Source organism: Notamacropus eugenii, chromosome 6 (assembly GCF_028372415.1).
Source record: "Notamacropus eugenii isolate mMacEug1 chromosome 6, mMacEug1.pri_v2, whole genome shotgun sequence".
NCBI lineage: Eukaryota > Metazoa > Chordata > Mammalia > Diprotodontia > Macropodidae > Notamacropus > Notamacropus eugenii.
The window spans coordinates 42994543-43013784 of record NC_092877.1 but is presented as its reverse complement, the minus strand read 5'-3'; the positions used below and the strand labels follow the sequence as shown (position 1 = coordinate 43013784).

Sequence of the window (19242 nt, the reverse complement as noted above, 5' to 3'; positions counted from 1 at the left end):
AAAGTTTTTCCCTGGATGAACCATGCAGTAAGACTCTCCAATTTTGCCATGGTGAGATTGTAAAAAAGGCTGTAAGAGAGAAGATAATTGTTTCATTACATCATTGGAACCTGTCTCAACTACATGAAGAGACTAGATCCAATCTGTAAATGTCCTGCCAACTAAGCACCACTGTTAATGCTTTACAAAGAAATAGGTTTATCCCTCTATTGCTTCACCTCTCAGTGGACCATTTTCCACATCTGAAAATTTTATCTGCCTCTTCCTAATTGACTATGAAGAAAATCCTGGTTTCAAAATTACCCTTGGGTTCTAAAATCACAAGAGAGGAGGAATGGAGATTCTCAGTTCTGAGTCTTCCTTTAGTTTTTGTTTTTGGCAAGGCAGTAGGGGTTAAGTGAGTTGCCCATAGTCACACAGTTATTAAGAGTTAAGTGTCTGAGGCAGGATTAGAAGAAAGATTGTGACTCCAAAGCTGGTGCTCTAACCACTGTGACACCTAGCTGTCCCTTCTCGTTGCATTTTGCTCCTAAAATATGACATTACTCCAAAGAGGAATTATTAAGCTAGATTTTGCAAACGTGAAGGACAACGGAAAATTTTCCCCTAGAAATGCTGTTTTTTTGAGGAAAACACTTGTTCAACCTGATCTAATCATATCCTGTTTCCCTATTGGGTCCTTCAATTTCAGAATAACTGAACATATTGTAGTATAGAAAAGCAGTGACAATTTTATGTGCCATAAGAAATGATGAATAAGACTGCCTTGGATGGAATAGAAACATTTCTATTAACAGATGCCAATTGAAGTCACAAGAACTAGAAGAACAATTTATGTAATAACGACAATAATCATGAGAGGGGGAAACCACTTTCAAAGACCTCAGAATCTGGATCAAAATAGTGACAAACCATGTCTTCAAAAGGTCCATGAGGAAACATTATATGCTGCTTATTAGGAGAAAAGTGATGGGCTACATGTGCAGAATAAGACATGAATTCTCAAACATGGTGAATCAGTTTAGTTTCCCTTGACTATATACATCTTTTACAAGGGAGAGCTTGCACTGTGAGTGGCAAAACAAGTAGTTGACCTGGTAGTGATAAATAGGAGTGGAAGAAAGAAACAAAAACAAAACATTTTCAAAATGCACAAGGGAAAAAAGGAAGTACAACACAAAGGCAATCTCATACATACTCATGTATATGTATGTAACAATTTTGCATTTCTTTTAAAGACCTTGAAAATTTGCATTTGTTAATCTTTGTTAAGTTCCAGATGCAAGAATTTGTCTTAAATATTACTTTTTCCTGAAATGTTCTTATTACTCCCAAGTCTAAACTCACTTTTCTTCTGAGTGCAGTAAAAAAAGATACAGTATATTGAGATACTGTCTACGTCACAAAAGATTCTGACTATGACACTCATTTATGGCTCTATGATTTTACTTTTTCTTTGTGAGCACAAGAAAAAAAACTACCTTAGCTAAGTTAAACATTTGAAGAGTGATAAGATAATTTTTCAACAATTTCTACATCTCGTTTTCCTCTCAGGAGAAGACTTTGCAACCTACTTTTATGTCAAAAGAAAGGCTATCCCTGTGGGATCCCTTTTCTTTCCTCTTCCACAACACAATATTCCTCAATATTGTCCCCTAGTATCTTTGCAACAATATGTGAAAGGAAGAGATTCCTTCTTTTCTCCAGGACCAATTCCTTTACTTGTTTCATTGTTCCCAGCCTTCTCATTTCAACCTTAAGCTCCCCACACTGAAAAACTACCCTAAAATTTTTAATCTTTTTATTTACAGGCTTTTCCCCTCATTTCAATAAATGTAGTCAGATCTGTCCAATGTTTTTATATCTTTCATTTCACCATTACATTCTTTCAATCTATCATGCTACATCTCTTCTCTTTCCCTCTCAGCTCTCGGGGGAATGGGGGAGAAATCTACCTTTGATGAGTTCATTTCTCCTCCTACTCACTTGTGAAAGCATTCTAGTCTGATTTCTGACCCCATAATTCCATTGCATCTGTTCTCTTCAAAGTTCCCAATAAGTTCCAAACCAAAATGTTTTCGAAGTCTTTATTTAAATTCATAGATGTTAATGATTGTTACAGACTTTGTATTTGAATCATTAGTACCTATACAAGTGGCTAAAAATAGTAGGTGCTTAGCAATATTTGTTGATTGATAGATTCATGGCCTCTTTGCAGCATGTGACACTGTGGACTACTTACTCCTATTGGATACTTTTTCCTTATGAATTTTCATGACAATAAATCTCCTGATACTAGTATTCTACCTATCTGTCTGATCTTTCCTTCTCAACCTCCATTGCCAAATTATTAACCCCTTACTGTCTCCTAATCATAAATCTTCCCCCAAGTTGTCCTAGACCCTCTTCACTTTTCTATACCTTCTCAGTGAATTCATTAGCTTCCAGTGCCATTAACCTCTCCATCCAAATGAATCCTAAGTCAGCAAATTCAGCCCTGATCTCCAATGTACACATCACCAATAACTGGACACATAGATAGATGTCCCCAAATCATTTGAAACTTGACAAGTTCAAAAAAGAAATCATATTATTCTCAACATTTAACCTAAAACCACTTTTTTACCTAAATTCTTATTTCTGTATAGGGTCCCACCATCCTTCCAAAAAGCCTACTTTGCAATCCTGAAGTCAGCCTTTCCTCTCTTTATTTTTCCTTTCATAACCCGTCAGCTGCCAGGTTTTACTGCTTCATCTCCAACATGTATCTCATAACCTCTCCTAGCCGCTTAAACAGCCATCACTCTAACTCAGGTTTTCATCTCCTCTTACTTGGACTATTGCAAAATCCTCTTAATTAGAAGTTCAGTCTCTCCTTTCTCTAAAGAATCCTCTAAAAATCTACAAAAATCATCTACCTCAAACACATGGCAAACCAATCATGTTACCTGCTTACTCAAAGCCTGAAGACATCCCTTATTGCCTTGAGGACAAACTAACCATTTTTCACCTTGATATTTAGAGTCATGCCCAATCAGAATCGAGCTTACCTCTCCATGTTTATTTCACTTTACTCTCATGCATGTAGTATATATTCTAGTCCAACTGGCCAATGGCTCATTCCCCAGACTCAGAATTCTACCCCCATCTCTGTCCCTCTGCACAGGTCATCCTCCTTTGTCTAAATGCCCTACCTCATTTCTACTTCTTAGCATTTCAAGCTTTCTTTGTGACTCTGTGACTGGGTCACCAGTTACAGTAAAATTAGTTTCCAAAAGTCTGTCCCTCCTCAACTTATCTTGTAATCACCTCTTTGTTTAAATATGCTATCCTGTTAATCTCCAACAAAATGCAAGCTCACCAAGATTAAGAACAGTTAGGCCCTTTCCCCCTTTCTATTCCCAGTGCTTTGGACAAGCTTCTGTAAATAGTGTGTGGAGAAAAATATTATTTTAATGGAAGGCACCAACTCACTTTTGAAACCATTAATTCTTATGTATATTGGTAACATAGTCATAATAAGGAGATAACAGAAACTCTAGTAAATATCACTATTTAAATTTCAGAAATTACTTTCCTCCCAAAATTTTTAGGGGAAATACTGTTTCCTCATTTTATAAATGAGACAACTGAGTATCACAGAGGTGTGAACACTTACCCACAATCACAGTCATAGTCAGTAAGACTCACATGTCGGATTGAAGCCCAACTCTCCTAACTTCAAGTCCAATTCTCTTTCCACTACAACAACTACTAAATACATAAGTGAAATTTCTGCAGCTAAAGCCTCAGCCTGAGAAGTAGAGGGGAAAGTAATACATGAAACACAGAGATCTTTACCTAAGGCATTCCTATCCAACTATTTCCTATCATGTACTTACAATTTGCAGTGATGGTTCAGGATATATGATATGATCTATGGTACATCAGAATTTACTAACATGCTGTAATAATGTTGCATGCAATCACCTCACTTGCAAATCTTTGACTTAATATGACCCTATAGGGGATCATATATATGAAGACTCAAATCAGGAATGAATTGTACTCATTAAGATATGGTGAGGTGGGGGAGGGAGATTAAAACTCCATTGCAATCTCAGATAAATTAAAATTTTGGCATTTTAAGAGGAATAGAAAGCAGCCCTTGAACTGAGCTACGAGTAAAAAACCAGAGCTAAGTGTTTTTACAGCAAAACCAAGAACAGCAGTAGTACCTACTGACACAAGAAAATGGAAACTTTAAATTCCAAGGATTATCTTTGCACAGGAAGGAAATATTTATATTTGGTTTTGTAGCTTTGGGACTTCGACCATTGAGCACTTTAACACTAAATATAATCAACATCATCAAAATTCCATTTGAAATCCACTGGGACTGAAAACATTGATTAACAGAGGTGTTTGAGATGTTCTCTAAATTCTCAGGGGCCTTCATTTACATTTTCTTTGTCTATATTTTTTTACGATTTTTGAGAATATATAATTTATTTATTTTCAGTTTTTCAACATTCACTTCAACAAAAAATTAAACTCAAATTTTTCTCCCTATCTCTCCTCACCCTCACCCCAAGACAGCATGCACCCCATCCACCCTTTCTTCCAATCTGTCCTCCCTTCTATTACTTCCCTTTTCTGATATCCCCCTGCCCTCTATTTTCCTGTAGGGCAAAATAGATTTCTATACCCGGTTGCCCATTTTCCAGTAGCATGCAACAACAATTTTTAACTTTCATTTGTAAAGCTTTGAGTTCTACATTTCCATTCCTCTCCGCCTCCCCACTCTCACTGAGGAAACGAGCAATTCAATATAAGTCAAACATGTGTAGACATGCAAGATGCTTCCATAATAATTAAGTTGTGAAAGACTAACCACATGTCCTTCTGTCATTATCTGCCCTCCATTCATTCCATGGTCTCCCTTGATCTGTCCTAGCACAATAATGTTTACTTCTGATAATCTCTTTCTACAATTTGCTGTCCCTTCCATTATCTTCCCTCTCCTATCCACTTCCCCACCCCCTCCATCCTGCAGGGTAGCATATATTTCTCTATCCAAATGACTGTATTTGTTATTCTCTCATTAAGCAAATCCCATGAGACTAAGGCTCACTTATTCCCTTTCATCTTCCCCCTCTTTTCCTCCAATGTGGAAAGTTCTTCCATACTTCTTTTATGTGACATGATTTGCTACATTCTAGCTCTCCCTTTCTTTTGCTCTTAGTACATTCCACTCAAGAGTAGATTTTATTTTTTAGGTATTCTCCCTTCACCCTCATGTCACTCTGTGCCCTCTGTGTATATGTGTGTGTACACACATACACCCATGTACATATCCATACCTACACAAATTTAATGGACACACACACACACATATATATATATGTATATATATACATATATACATATATATACACATCCTTAAGCAGTTACATATATATGTGTGTGTGTCTATATATTACATATGCATATATGTAGATATATATTGATATTGATATTACCTCTAACTTCCCTAATACTGAAAAAGGTCTCCTGAGTTACTAATATCATCTTTCTGTATAGGAATGTAAACACTTCAACTTTAATAAGTTCCTTATGGCTTCTCTTTCCTGTTTGCCTTTTTATTGTCTCTTGATTCTTGTATTTGAAAGTCAAATTTTCTATTCAACTTTGGTCTTTCAACAACAATGCTTGGAAGTTCACTATTTCATTCAAGTTCCCTGAAGCATTATACTCAGTTTTGCTCATTAGATGATTCTTGGTTTTAATACTAGCTTTTTTGATCTCTGAATAATATGTTCCTAGCTCTTCAATCCCTTAGTGTAGAAGCTGCTAAACGCTGTGTTACCCTGATTGTATTTCCACAATACTTGAATTGTTTCTTTATGAATGCTTGTAATATTTTATTCTTGACCTGGGAAATCTGGAATTTGGTTATCTTATTCCTAGGAGTTTCATTTAGAGTTTCCTTTAGGAGGGAATTGGTAAATTCTTTCCATGTGTATTTCTCTCTCTGGTTCTAGAATACCAGAACAATTTTCCTTGATAATTTCTAGGCTCTTTTTTATTGTGGTTTTCAGGTAGATCAACAATTTTAACATTATCTCTCCTAGACTTCTATTTTCCAAGCAAATAGTTTTTACAATGAGATATTTCACATTGTCTTCTATTTTTGTGTAGTTTTTATTTTGTTTTTATAATTTCTTGATATCTCATAAAGTCATTCACTTCCATCGGCTCTATTCTAATTGCTAATGAACTGTTTTCTTCAATGAAGTTTTAGACCTCCTTTTCCATTTGTCCAGTATTGCTTTTTAATTCATTCTTCGTCTCATTGGCTTTTTGAACCTCTTTTGCCATTTGGATTAGTCTATTTTTTATGTTTTCTTTTTTTTTTTCTTTTTATTCTTTTTAATTAATTAATTAATTAATTCTTTGTTTTCAACATTAATTTCCGCAAGATTTTGAGTTTCAAATTTTCTACCCATCTCTCCCTTCCTTTCACATCACAACATCATGCATTCTGATTACCGCTTCCCACAATCTACCCTCATCTTCTTTCTTTCCTTATAGGGCAAGGTAGATTTCTATACCCAATACCTGTATTTCTTATTTCCCATTTAAATGCAAAAACAGTTCTCAACATTCATTCCTAAAAGACTGAGTTCAAATTTCTCTCCCTTCCTCCCTCACTACCCAAGCCCACTGAGAAGGCAAGTAATTTCCTATAGGTTATATGTGTGCAGTTTTGCTAACGACTAGCATAATCATGATGTGAAAGATTAATTATATTTCCCTCCATCTGGTTCAGCCCCCCATTTATGCTGTTCTCTTCTTTGATCTTATCCCTCCACAAAATTGTTTACTTCCACTTACCCCCTGCCTCTCATTTACCCTCCCTTCTATCATCCCCCACTCCCACTTATCCCCTTCTCTCCCACATTTCTGTAGTGTAAAATAAATTTTCATATTAAATTGTGTGTGCATGTCATTCCCTCTTCTAACCAGACGTGAAGCGAGTCAGCTTCACTTTTTCCCTCTCAACTCCCCCTTTTCCCCTCCATTGAAAAATCTTTTACTTGGCTTTTTTGTGAGAGATAATTTGCCCCATTCCATTTCTCCCTTTCTGATTGCAGCATATTCCTCTCTCAACCCTTTATTTCATTTTTTTAGATTTCATCCCTTCCTATTCAACTCACTCTGTGACCTCTGTCTATATGTATGTATGTATGTATGTATGTATGTGTGTATGTGTGTGTGTGTGTGTGTGTGTGTGTGCAATCCCTGCAATTTCTCAAATACTGAGACAAGTTTCAAGAGTTAAAAATATTATCTTTTCATGTAGGAATGTAAACAGTTAAACTTTAGTAAGTCTCTTATGATTTCTCTTTCCTACTAAACTTTTCATGCTTCTCTTGATTTTTGTATTTGAAAGTCAAATTTTCTATTCTGCTCTGGTCTTTTCATTAAGAATACTTGAAAGTCCGTTATTTAACTGAATGATGATTTTTCCCTCTGAAGTACTACACTCAGTTTTGCTGGGTAGGTGATTCTTGGTTTTAATCCTAGTTCCTTTGCATTCTGGAATATCATATTCCAAGCTCTTTAATCCCTCAGTGTAGAAGCTGTCATATCCTGTGTTATCATGACTGTATTTCCACAATACTGGAATTGTTTCTTTCTGGCTACTTACAACATTTTCTCCTTCATCTGGGAACTCTGGAATTTGGCTATAGTTTTTGAAGGAGTTTTTCTTTTCAGATCCAGGAGGTAATCAGTGAATTCTTTCAGTATTTATTTAACTCTCACAGTTCCAGAATATCAGCACAGTTTTCCTTGAAAATTTCGTGACAGATAATGTCTAAGCTCTTTTTTTCATCACAGTTTTCAGGTAGTCCCATAATTTTTGAATTTTCTCTCCTGGATCTATTTTCCAGGTGAGTTATCTTTTGCAATGACATATTTCACATTGTCTTCTATTTTTCATTCTTTTGGCTTAGTTTTGTAATTTCTTGGTTTCCCATAAAGCCATTAACTTCTACCTCTTCCGTTCTCATGTTTAAAAAATTATTTTCTTCAGTATTTTCTTCAGATGGAAGAAAATACCTTTTCATCAAGAAATTAACCTTCAAAAGTCTTATTTTTCCACTTTTGGGGCATTTTTCCAGCCAATTATTGGACTTTTGAGTTCTTTGTCAAGGGGAGGGTATATTACCATAAGTTGCAGAGGTTTTGTACAGCTGTTCTCTGAGCTATCTCTAGATACTGCAACTTCTTAATTTCCTCCAAAGTGTCATTGTCAAGGGAGAAAGTGTTTACTCTTCTCCTAGCCTGTGCTCTGGTCTGTGAGTAACCACAAGCACTTCTCTTCTGCCCTGGATTTGTGAGTAGAATTCCATTTCCACAGCCACCACCAGCTCTGCCACACCAGAACTCCTCCTCACCTCAGAATGGCCACTGAGAACTGGGACCCAGATCAGCTACTCGATTCCCCCAGGGTCTGTAGGCCAAGAATTCCAGAAGCAGCTGTACATATAGCAGTGACTGCTGCCACCCTGAAACTTGGGCATAGGCCGCCCTGTTCCCCTTTCACCCAGATCAAAGAGCTTTCTCACTGATGTTTGAAGATGTCTTTGCCATTTGTGGGTTGTGAAATCTGGAAACTCATACCAGTTGCCCATGATTCAGTGCCCTGAAGCCTGCTCCAGTACCACATGTGCAATATGACCCAGCTGGGCTCCATTCAGAGCTGGTGCTATAGATCATTCCTGTCAGCTTTTCAGGCTATCTTGGGCTGGAAATCTGTTTCAGTCTGTCAATTTGTGATTTCTGTTGCTCTAGAATTTGTTTAGAGTAATTTCTTAAAGGTATTATAAGGACTTGGGATGAGAGCTTGGGCAGGTAGGTGCTTCTACTCTCATTTTTAAAAATATTTTTAAAATGGACAAACAAGGCTGAATAACAATATAGCAAAACCAGTATTATCTGCTAGAGAAGATCTAAATATTCTTCTGGGGTCAGTATGGCAAACTGACATTGTGACCATGTTAAGTAGGTATGAAAATGCATCCTCATCACATCATTCCATCCTCACTACATTATTCCATTTAATTGTTTACAATGTAAGCTAGCAATTATGTTGTTGATTTACTTAAGAAATTTGAAGAATCCTGAGAAATCCAAAACTATTTTTTAAGTGTCATAGAAGCAGAACTTTGAAAATCTTTTCAATTATATAAAGTCATCTGTTCTTGTTGCTTTCTAAAAATTATCTACTCCAATTAAATATACACTTTAATTAATAACATTTGCTAGTTCAATTCTTTATACCTCATTGATAGTGTTTTAAAATGCACCCTAGTTCTAATTCCAAGACCAATCAAAGAGGCTCTTCCTTAACATGTACATATCAGAACTATATCTAAATTATCTCAACTTGCTCTAAATTTCTTTTTTTGTTTTATTTTTATATATATCAAATTTATGTATTTTTAGTATTCTACCATCACTACCATTTAACTTAGATTTCCCCCCTACATACATTCCTATTAAATACATTTTCACTATAGCCATGCTGTGCAGAAAAACTAAAATGAATGGGAGAAATCATATAACAAACCAAAACATAATACATATCCAAAAAAATGATCTGCTATATTCTGTGATTGAATTCCATAGTTCTTTCTCTGGATGTGGAAGACATTTTGCCTTAGAAGACCAGTGGGATTTTGTTTAAGTCCTTGCATTGCTATGAAGTTCCAAGTCTACCAGAAAAAACTCTTGCACACTGTTGTTGTTGCTGTGCACAAAGTTCTCCTTGTTCTGCTCCTTTCTCCCAGCGTCAGATTATATAAGTCTTTCCAGGCCTCTCCAAGGTCTTCTTGTTCATTTCTTATAGCACAATAGTATTCCATTACATTCATATACCAATTCTGGCATTTTTGTCAGGAAGGCCTGAAAATTCCTTACTTCATTGAATAATCATTTACTTGCCTGAAATATTATGCTGAACTTTGGTGGGTAATTGATCCTTGGTCATAGTCCCAGCTGCTTTTCCTTATGGCATATCAGATTTAAATTCCTTCAGTCTTTTAATGTGGAATCTGTAAGGTTCTGTGTGATCCTGACTGTATCTTCTCAATATTTGAATGGTTTCTTTTTGGTTGCCGGTAGTATTTTCTCCTTCCCTTGACAGTTCTAGAATTTGGCAACAATATTCTTGGAGTTTTGAGTTTGGGTTTCCTTTCGGGAGGTGAATCATAGATTCTTTTGATGACTACTTTGCTCTCTGGACTTAGCACTTCTGGGCAGTTTTACTTGATGCATTCCTGGAAGACATTGTATAGACTCTTTTTTTCATCATGGCTTTCTGCCAGCACAATAATTCTAAAGTTTTCTCTTCTGGATCTGTTTTCCAGGTCAGTTGTTTTTTCAGTTAGACATTTTGCATTTTCTTCTATCTTTTCATTCTTTATATTTTGTTTGACTAATTTTTGCCATCTCATAGAGTCATTAGTTTCCACTTACCCAATTTTAATTTTTATCAAGTTATTTTCTTCAGTTAACTTTTGCATTTCCTTTTCCATTTGTTCAATTATTCCTTTAAAGGAATTATTTTCTCCAGTTAGTTTTTGAACTTCCTTTTCCATTTGTCCAATTTTCCCAGGTAGGTTTTGTGCTTCCTTTCCCATTTGTTCAATTTTCCCTTTTAAGGAGATGTTCACATCAGTGAATTATTTTTTCATACTTTAAAAATCACTGGCCAGTTTCTCTTCTATTTCCTTCTTCAGCTGTTCCAGGAGAACTTTTTGTGCATGTGAGCAGTTCATAGTGCCTTCTGAAGTTTCAGATGGAAGCACAGTCTCACTACTGACCTCGTTGGTATTTGTGTTTTGGTCTTTGTACCCATAGAAAGATTCTATGGTTTTTCACCCTTGTTTTGCTTTTTCTTGCTTATGATGGTGATTGTGTGCTGTGGCTTCTGGTTCTTTCAGTTAGAAGCTGAGAACTTGGTGTTGAGCTGACTGGTGTGAAAAACCTAAAGGCAGGTGCTAGTTTAACTTTTGTTTTGTGTTTCCCCAATAAGCCCTGGAGCTAGATTGTTAAGTGTGGTGGAGGGGTAGTCTGGTCATAGGAGATATCCTCAGCTGAACTGAGGCAAATTCAAGCTCAAGGGTTGGTGATCCCAGCTGCCCTATTGTCTTCCTGTTTCCCTGGCAGGGCTGTTCACGCCTGGATCCTAGTGTGAGTTTCTCCCCCCACCTCTCCTGGGGCTCCTCTCCTTCCAGTTTACCTCTCCTACAGTAGGAGGAACCCCTCTTAGTTATTTTCTTAGCCTCAGGTGTTCTGAGACTGTTTGCCTCCTTGGCTGTTCCCACTGATCCAGGATTTTTCTGGGGAAATATTTTATCGTTCTTTTGAGATCAACAAGGTGGGGAGGAGGGAGCATTTGCTTATCACTCTACTGTCTTGGCTCCTGGAAATTCAAGCGTGTGACTTACAGACATTAATCTGTGTGCTGAAAGTCTCAGGAGCTGCTGCCACTGATATCTGGGGCTCAGTAGCTGTCACTCAGCTCCTCAAGTCTCCCGCCCTGGGCTGCCACTCAGCTGTCTGCCTACTGCTGCTTTAGGCCTCCCCTGGGCCCTCTCACTCTGCTGTACTGGACACTGTGCTCTGTGCTGTGGGCTCACCTCCTTGGAACAGATCCTTCCTGTTGACCTTCCAGTCTGTTCTGGGATGTGAATCTGACAAAGTCTGTCTCCTATTGGATTCTGCACCTCCAAAGTTTGGTCAGATCCTTAGAGGTATCTGAAGGAGTTTGTTTAAGAGCTTAGAGAATTCCTTGGTCTCACTCCCCCATCTTGGCTCCAGCCCCCTCTCTGAATTCATTGAAGGCATTTTCATTACATGTCAGCATGCCATTCAGGAAGCAACCTCTTCAACATGGGATACTATATCTTCACCCCACTACACATATTACAGTCTAAAAACTCTATGAGTCTTGTAACCCTTTTCTCCTTTTCATGTTCCCCTACTATCAACACTGAAAAATCACAAATGACCAATTACAACTCAGGAATATTTTGCATTTGCAGCAGCCACCTTACCAAAGGATCCTCAGTTTATTTTGATCTACTGACTAAAGAGGGACTATGCTTTAAAGAGGCTGGGTCCTCTTCTCCTTTCCCTACAGGATGTGCACAGGTGAGAGGGTGAGTTTGGCCACAGTCCATAAGTTTCAAGAGAGACTGGAACAGGTCTAGTGGTGGATGGGGCAGCACTTGAACAGCAAATAGTGTTTTATCCATTTTGGTCATGAGAGCAGCCTGAGAATCCTAGTTGGGTACACCAGTCATTGTTTTTGTTCTCTGCAGCACAACTGATATTAACGATTCATCATTTCTTCCGTTTTCTCACTTAATTTGGAATCGCTCATAGTAACAGAAAAGTTTTTTTAATCTAGTTTATTTATATTTCTCTTGAATTCACATTGCAATATGGCATGAGCTAAAAGTATGGTTGATCATAGCAGTTTCTGGTTCATACATGTTTCATTATTGAGAGTGGGATGCAATAGAGAAGCACAGAAGCAAGCTGCACAAAAAATATATTAAAGAAAATAGAGACTTTTGGAAAATGACAAGATCTTCCTGTCTGGGAAGTCTGAGCTTAATTAAAAGGCTCATAGTGATTTTTATTCTATAACTTCCAAAATTGGGTTAAAAAGTGTGAATTTAATATTATCCTTAGACAAACATGAGCCTACAACTACCATGTTGTCAACATTCAAAAATCCACCCCTGAAATGTAAGGCAGTTCTGGTTGAATCTGACAAAGTTATTCATAGAAGGAAAACACAGATATACATGTTAGGCCCCTATATCCAACCTCCAGCCCAGGAGGAGCAGGGGAAGTTTATACTTGAAAACGACAAAGTGGAAGGGTTGTGGTGGAGAATGGACAGCCCTATCTAGAAACCAGTGGGGAAGAGGAAGATGATTTGCAGTATCAGTTCAGCACAAGCTTATCTTAAGCCAGTTCAAAGTGCACAGCAAAGCAAGTCCAGGGAGCAAACACCAACAAAGTGTCTGGCAGTGAGCAATACATGTGGTTCCCTGCAGGCTCCAGATTCACATCTTTAAGCAAACTGGCTTATTCTGTGTCCCCCACATCAGTTTAGTAAAACAACTCATGGAAAACAGACATGTTAGTCTCAGGAGTACTTTCACAACATATATCTCCAACATGTCCCCACTCTGCCTCCTCACTTGCCTGATCTGGAATGACAATCAAAACAATACTGCTTTTCTGTTCCTGAAAAGTGTCAGTTTGTTCTCCTGAAGCTCCACTCACCAATCTCATGCAATATCTGCAATAAAAATTACCTCATTTTAAACCTATGATACATATTTTTTGTCCCCAAAGGACTATGTAGTTCCCTCCTTTTCAGATTTAGAGAGTTTATTAGATGAGAACATTATAACTTTCTTCATTATTTTTCCAAGCCCCCAGGAAGGAAAATTCTAACATTCCAAATACAGTCAGTGGTCTTAGCCCTTCACACAAGTCGGCCTTGTGGTCACTGCTGCTTTTGTTGTGCCTATTCTGACATGATAGGTGAAGAATGAATAGATAAAGCTGAGACCATGTGATTTTCAAAAGACCAGAAGAACAAAATGACATAAGTTTGAATACTGGAGTCTCTACCAGAGTCTGTGGGCAACCAATTTCAGACCACAAGCAGAGCACTAAGTAAAGATTAGAACCCTTGCTTTCACAATTAGGGGCTCAACTACTACAAACAAGAAAGATGCTACATTTGGCAGTGAAATTGGTAGAACCAATGCTTTGTGCTAACAGCTTTAAATTTGAGACTCCTCTTCCAGGGACTGGGTGATACAGGTGAAACCATGCTAATGGTCCATTGGCATCTGTATCTAACTTTTGGTTGTACTATATCTTCTTAGTAAATATCTTCTCAGTAAAGTTAATTTGGTTAGAAGACATTGGAAAACCAGATACTACATCAAATGAGAATTTTAGACAAATATTAATTGGTACTGTAGATTGAAGTCAGGCAATTGAAGTTAGACATTGAAATGGGGAGAGTGGTTCAAATTGATAGCATTATGAAAAACAGCACAATCTCTTAAGGTTACCCCTTAGAATCTGGAGAGCAGATATAGACAGCCTTGTTCTGTGGGCCCTGACTCATTAGTTTGTGTGTATTCGTTGCAATAAGTACCCCAAGAACCTGCATGAACTGAACAACAATATAAAGGGAAGTTATGAAGAAAAGAGAGAAAGAGGAACCAGCATTGTCAGATTTCAAATTATTCTATGAAATTGATTAGGATCAGGTTATACTGCAACATGAATATTTCCCAAACAATGTCATGTTGGGTAAAAGGCAGAATTATACCATAGAAAAAGCAATGCAGAATTGTAATTAAAGTTATATATTAAATTAGTTCTTGGAAAAAAGTAAAGATTACAAAACAAAAGAAAAATATAATTATTTCTGGGTAGTACATCATGTCAACCAGAAAGACTAATAGCTTGAATTAAGAGAAGTATGTAATCCACAAAGAGGAAACTGATAATTTTACTCATTTCTGCTTTCATAAGACCAGAAAAAGGAATTCTATGTTCAGGTCTGACCTTATTCTTTTAAAAAAATGTGAAAAGTAGGGAGGTTGTCTAGAAGAAAAGACATGGTGGTCAGCCAAAAAGGATTTTCAGGGCTTAGTATATTACAAGCTCTATTCTGTAACTTCAAATACAAAAGAAAACAAGTTGCAGCCGGCCAGGAGATCACATTCTATTGGGAGAGACACAATGCAAATAGCCAGCTACATACAAATTACAGATAGAGCAGATGGATGGTCATTTAGAGAAGTTACTATTAGTTTAAGAGGCTGATAAAGACTTTTTGTACAAAGTGGAATTTGAGTTGTTTTGAGGCAATTCCAGAAAACTATATGGCAGAAGTGGGGATCAAGGTATTTCAAGCCTGCGAGACAGCCAGTGTAAAGACACAGGAGGTGAAGTATCATGTGTGGGGAAAGACAGATGGCCTAGTACAGTTAGACTGGACACTGCAGGATGGGAGTACAGTGAAAGACTAAATGAGTAAAAAGGGATCAGATTAATGAAATTTTTATTTTTTAAATGAGTCTTTATTAATTTCATTTCTTTTTCATCACCTAAATTTCTTTTAGTTTATCTCCCTTCAAACATCTCATGAAGAGGTATCACACCAGAAAAAGAATACATTTTTTCAGGTATATTATGCCATACAGGTATCCATTGAGAAAAGGAAAGTCCCCACATGCACCAAAATATTTTCAGCACAACTTTTGTGGTAGCACGAAATGGGAAACAAAGCAGATGTACAGTGACTGAAAAATGGCTAAACAAATTGTAGCACATGAACATGGAATATGTCTGCTACAAGAAACAACAAATATGATTAATATAGGAACAGAGAAGAGATTTACTTGATCTGTTACAATAGAGTCCCAATAGTGGAGGCAAGAACACAACACACACAATGAACACAACAATCTAAATAGATAGAATAGCCCCTCCCCGAGAAATCAATAGAAAATGTTGCAATATTCCACAAAAAAAAGAAAAAGAAACATGGACCCAAAGAAGACCAATAACACACTTCTCCATACACTTTTCCTGACTTGCAAGACTCATGTTTGTGGAACCTTGTATGTATTTTCAGACCACTGAAATCAACATAGAAATTCGCAAATTAACTCATGAAAATGAAAATATATTTTTTCTAAAGCTATGTTTTTGGTATCACTTAATCCTAGCCATTGTATCAGTTAATGTTAGATCCTTAATGAAAGAAAATGTTTGATTTTTTCCTTGCATCCCTAAAATGTAAAACAGTATATGGGACATACTATGCTCTTAAAAAATACTTGTTGTTTTGAATTGAAATCATTAAAAATGTTGTTTCCTACTCAAGAGTTTTCGCAGAGCCCCTTTTACTTCATTGTTCCTTAGACTGTAGACCAGGGGGTTCAACATAGGAATGATTACCATGTAGAAAACAGACACCACTTTATTCTCATCTGTTGAGTAACTGGATTTAGGTATTACATAAATGAATGTGACGGTGCCATAGAAGAGAGTGACTGCTGTGAGATGGGAGGTGCAGGTTGAGAAAGCTTTAGATCTCCCTTCAGAGGAACTTATCTTCAGGACAGAGAAGAGGATGTATACATATGAGATCAGGATAATTAGCACTGTGATCATAATTATTGATCCAGCAGAGGCAGCAGGAAGAATTTCAGCAACATAGTTCTGGGAGGAGGAAAGCTTCAGAAGTGGTGAATAATCACAGAAAAAGTGATTGATCTTATTGGATCCACAAAAGGACAGATTCAATAAGCAACCAGTGAAGGACCAAGCATTTAAAAAACCACTCAGGTAGGATACAGTGAATAAAAGTGTGCAGACCCTAGCAGACATGTGGGTGGAGTAGAGTAGGGGTCTGCAGATGGCCACATACCGATCATAAGCCATCACAGCCAAAAGAAAACATTCAGCTGTTCCAAAGATGGCTACGAAACAAAATTGAGCCACACAGCCTCGCAAAGGGATTGAAGTCTTGTCCATAAGGAAGTTGATGAGCATGAGAGGTGTGACAGAAGAAGAATAACCAAGATCCACAAAAGCCAAGTGGCTGAGGAAAATGTACATTGGAATGTGAAGTTGGGAGCTATTTCTGATCAATATGATTATGCTAAGGTTACCAACTAAGGTGACAGCATAGACACCCAGAAATATCCCAAAGAGGATGACACGTAGTGTTGGATCACCTGTTAATCCCAAAATAATGAATTCAGTCACAGGAGTGCAGCTATTGTCAGACATCTGTCTTAGAAAGATTGCCTGGTAAATAGAAGAATAGGAGATTCAAACAGAATACCTAACTAAGATTTGGATATGTCTATTGATATATTCAAGAAACATTCACCAACCACTTCCTACCTGCCCATGCTACTCTGCTACTCTACTACTCTGCTACTTTGCTACTATTCACCATGACAGGGTGCCAATAAACAGAGCAGAGGTAAACAAATTATTTTCCTTCTGATTCATCCCCATGAGCTAACACTATTATGTGATTTGCCAATTTTGCCCTTGTGACAGTATAAATAAAATTATACAAGAGTGAAGAGGATAGTTGAATTCCCACCATAGTATACTTTCTTCAATATTTTTAGGGATAGTATCTGTGTGTAAATTCCATTTTAGCAAGTAACCACTGTTTTTAATCCTTTTCAAAGAAACTGAGTCTCCTTTGTGATTCCTGAGTTCTCCCAGGACCATTCTCCACTCTGAGGATGTTATGTACTTCGTGCTGTTTTACTGTAAGGAAAGTTCTGGTTTCCAAGATAATCCTTGTGGTCTAGAATCACAAAAGACAAATAAAGGAATCTGCCTTCTAAGACCGCTCATTTTACTTGGTTCTTAGAACTTAGTTTTGCTACAAAGGGCTATCATTAGGCTAGATATTGTAAGCCTGAAAGACTATGGGAAATTTCCTATTGGACTTTTGCTGTTTCGAGGCAAAACAATGAAAAGCACTTGGGCAACCTACTGTAACCATATGCTATTTAACTATTACTTCCTTCCATTGAAGGGCAAACTCTGGTATAGGAAAGTTGTGGCAAATTATTATACCACAAGAAGAAATGAATATAACTGCTTTGGAGTATGATGGGAACACTTTTATTAACTGATGCAGAGCAAACTCAATAGAACAATTAATATGATGACCCCAATAATCATTATAGGGGAAACAACTTTGAAAGACCTCAGGACCTGAACCAAAATGGTGATGAACCATGTCTTCAGAAGGCCAATGGGGAAATATTACCTACTACTTATTGGCAGACTGGTGATGGACTTGAAATATTAAGACTGATTCTGTATTTTTTATTGATCTATTTAAAATTTATTGGTTTCATCCTGTAACTGCCTTTGTCCTATAATTACTTAAGGCATTTTTATTTACCTCTGAAATGAATTCAGATTTCAGCTGGCCTGTAATGGGCTAATTTTAGAAATTCTGATTCCCAGCTAATCACTGATATAGTCTTGCCTTGAAGATATTAGCTGCCTTGAGGAATATGTGAAAAAGCAAGGGAGTGGGGCAAGAGATCTCTACATCATGAAGCCATCTATCAAGAATGTTCAGGAGTCTGGGACTCTAACTTGCACCTGCACTCAGATAATGAGCATTTCTTATTTTCATGAGAAAATAAGAGTAATCATTGCTAGCCCTAAGTACCAAACTTCCAACTAATCATGTTGCTCCCTATGCCTTAGCTCTGTAACCAATCATGTTGTCCTGAAGTCCATGACACCATCTACCCTAGTTTGTTTTTTTGTTTGTTTGTTTTATACACCCCAAAAATCTATAGAAAAAACTAACTGTTCTCTTGCTCAGGGACTTGGACATCAATAGGAGTAATCCACACATCAATTCAGTGACAGGCATCACGCCCTGCTAATAAATGTTATCTTGCTCAGAGAGTTGTCTCAGTTTGTCTTTTTGTTCAGTTTCAGACATGACAGACTAGAAGTACAGAATGACACAACATTCTCTGACACAGTAGAACTGTTCTTTTCTATTCCTTGAGTACACATATCACTTAAAAGGAGATAATGTAGGTAAGTGGGTGGTGACAGACATAGTGGAAGGAAAGAGCAACAACAAAATAGTTTCAGAATGCAGAAAAAGACAAAGGGTAAGTACTTGTTTACTTGTATATATGTTACATTCTTTTGAAAACTAAACTGTCTTGAAATGTTTTCATTTAGTGATGCCTATTGACTTTGAAACAAAATAATCTATCTTAGATATTACCTTTTTTCCTGAAATGTTCTAATTACTCCGAACTCTAAACTCATTTTACTTCTCTTCTCAATCTAATAAGAAAGACAGAAGGTACTGAAATACAGTTCATTTGAAAAAGAAACTGATTACAGCACTCATTTATGGTTCTATTATCCACCACTTTCTGTATGACTGACCACTAGAAAAAGTAATTTCTTTGCTAAACAAAAATTTGTAAAATGCTAAGTGAATTTTTCATTGTCTCCTTGTTTAACTTTCCCTCTCAAGAGAGGACTTGGCTTCCAACTTTTCTAACTAAAGAAAGGCTGCCCCTGTGGGCTCCCTTTTCTTTTCACTTCTACAATTCA

General features: G+C 37.0%; 1 protein-coding gene across 1 annotated transcript; it reads right to left on the bottom strand.

The window, feature by feature from the left end:
* Nucleotides 1-15966: 15966 nt before the first annotated feature.
* On the bottom strand, nucleotides 15967-16905 carry LOC140512865 (olfactory receptor 5p57-like). The gene has a single exon (XM_072622233.1). The coding sequence runs from the start codon at nucleotides 16900-16902 to the stop codon at nucleotides 15967-15969; it is 936 nt and encodes a 311-aa protein (XP_072478334.1). The 5' UTR covers nucleotides 16903-16905.
* Nucleotides 16906-19242: the final 2337 nt, after the last annotated feature.

Coding starts and splice junctions, on each gene's coding strand:
- LOC140512865 (XM_072622233.1), bottom strand. CDS start 16,902: ATGTCTGACAATAGCTGCACTCCTGTGACTGAATTCATTATTTTGGGA.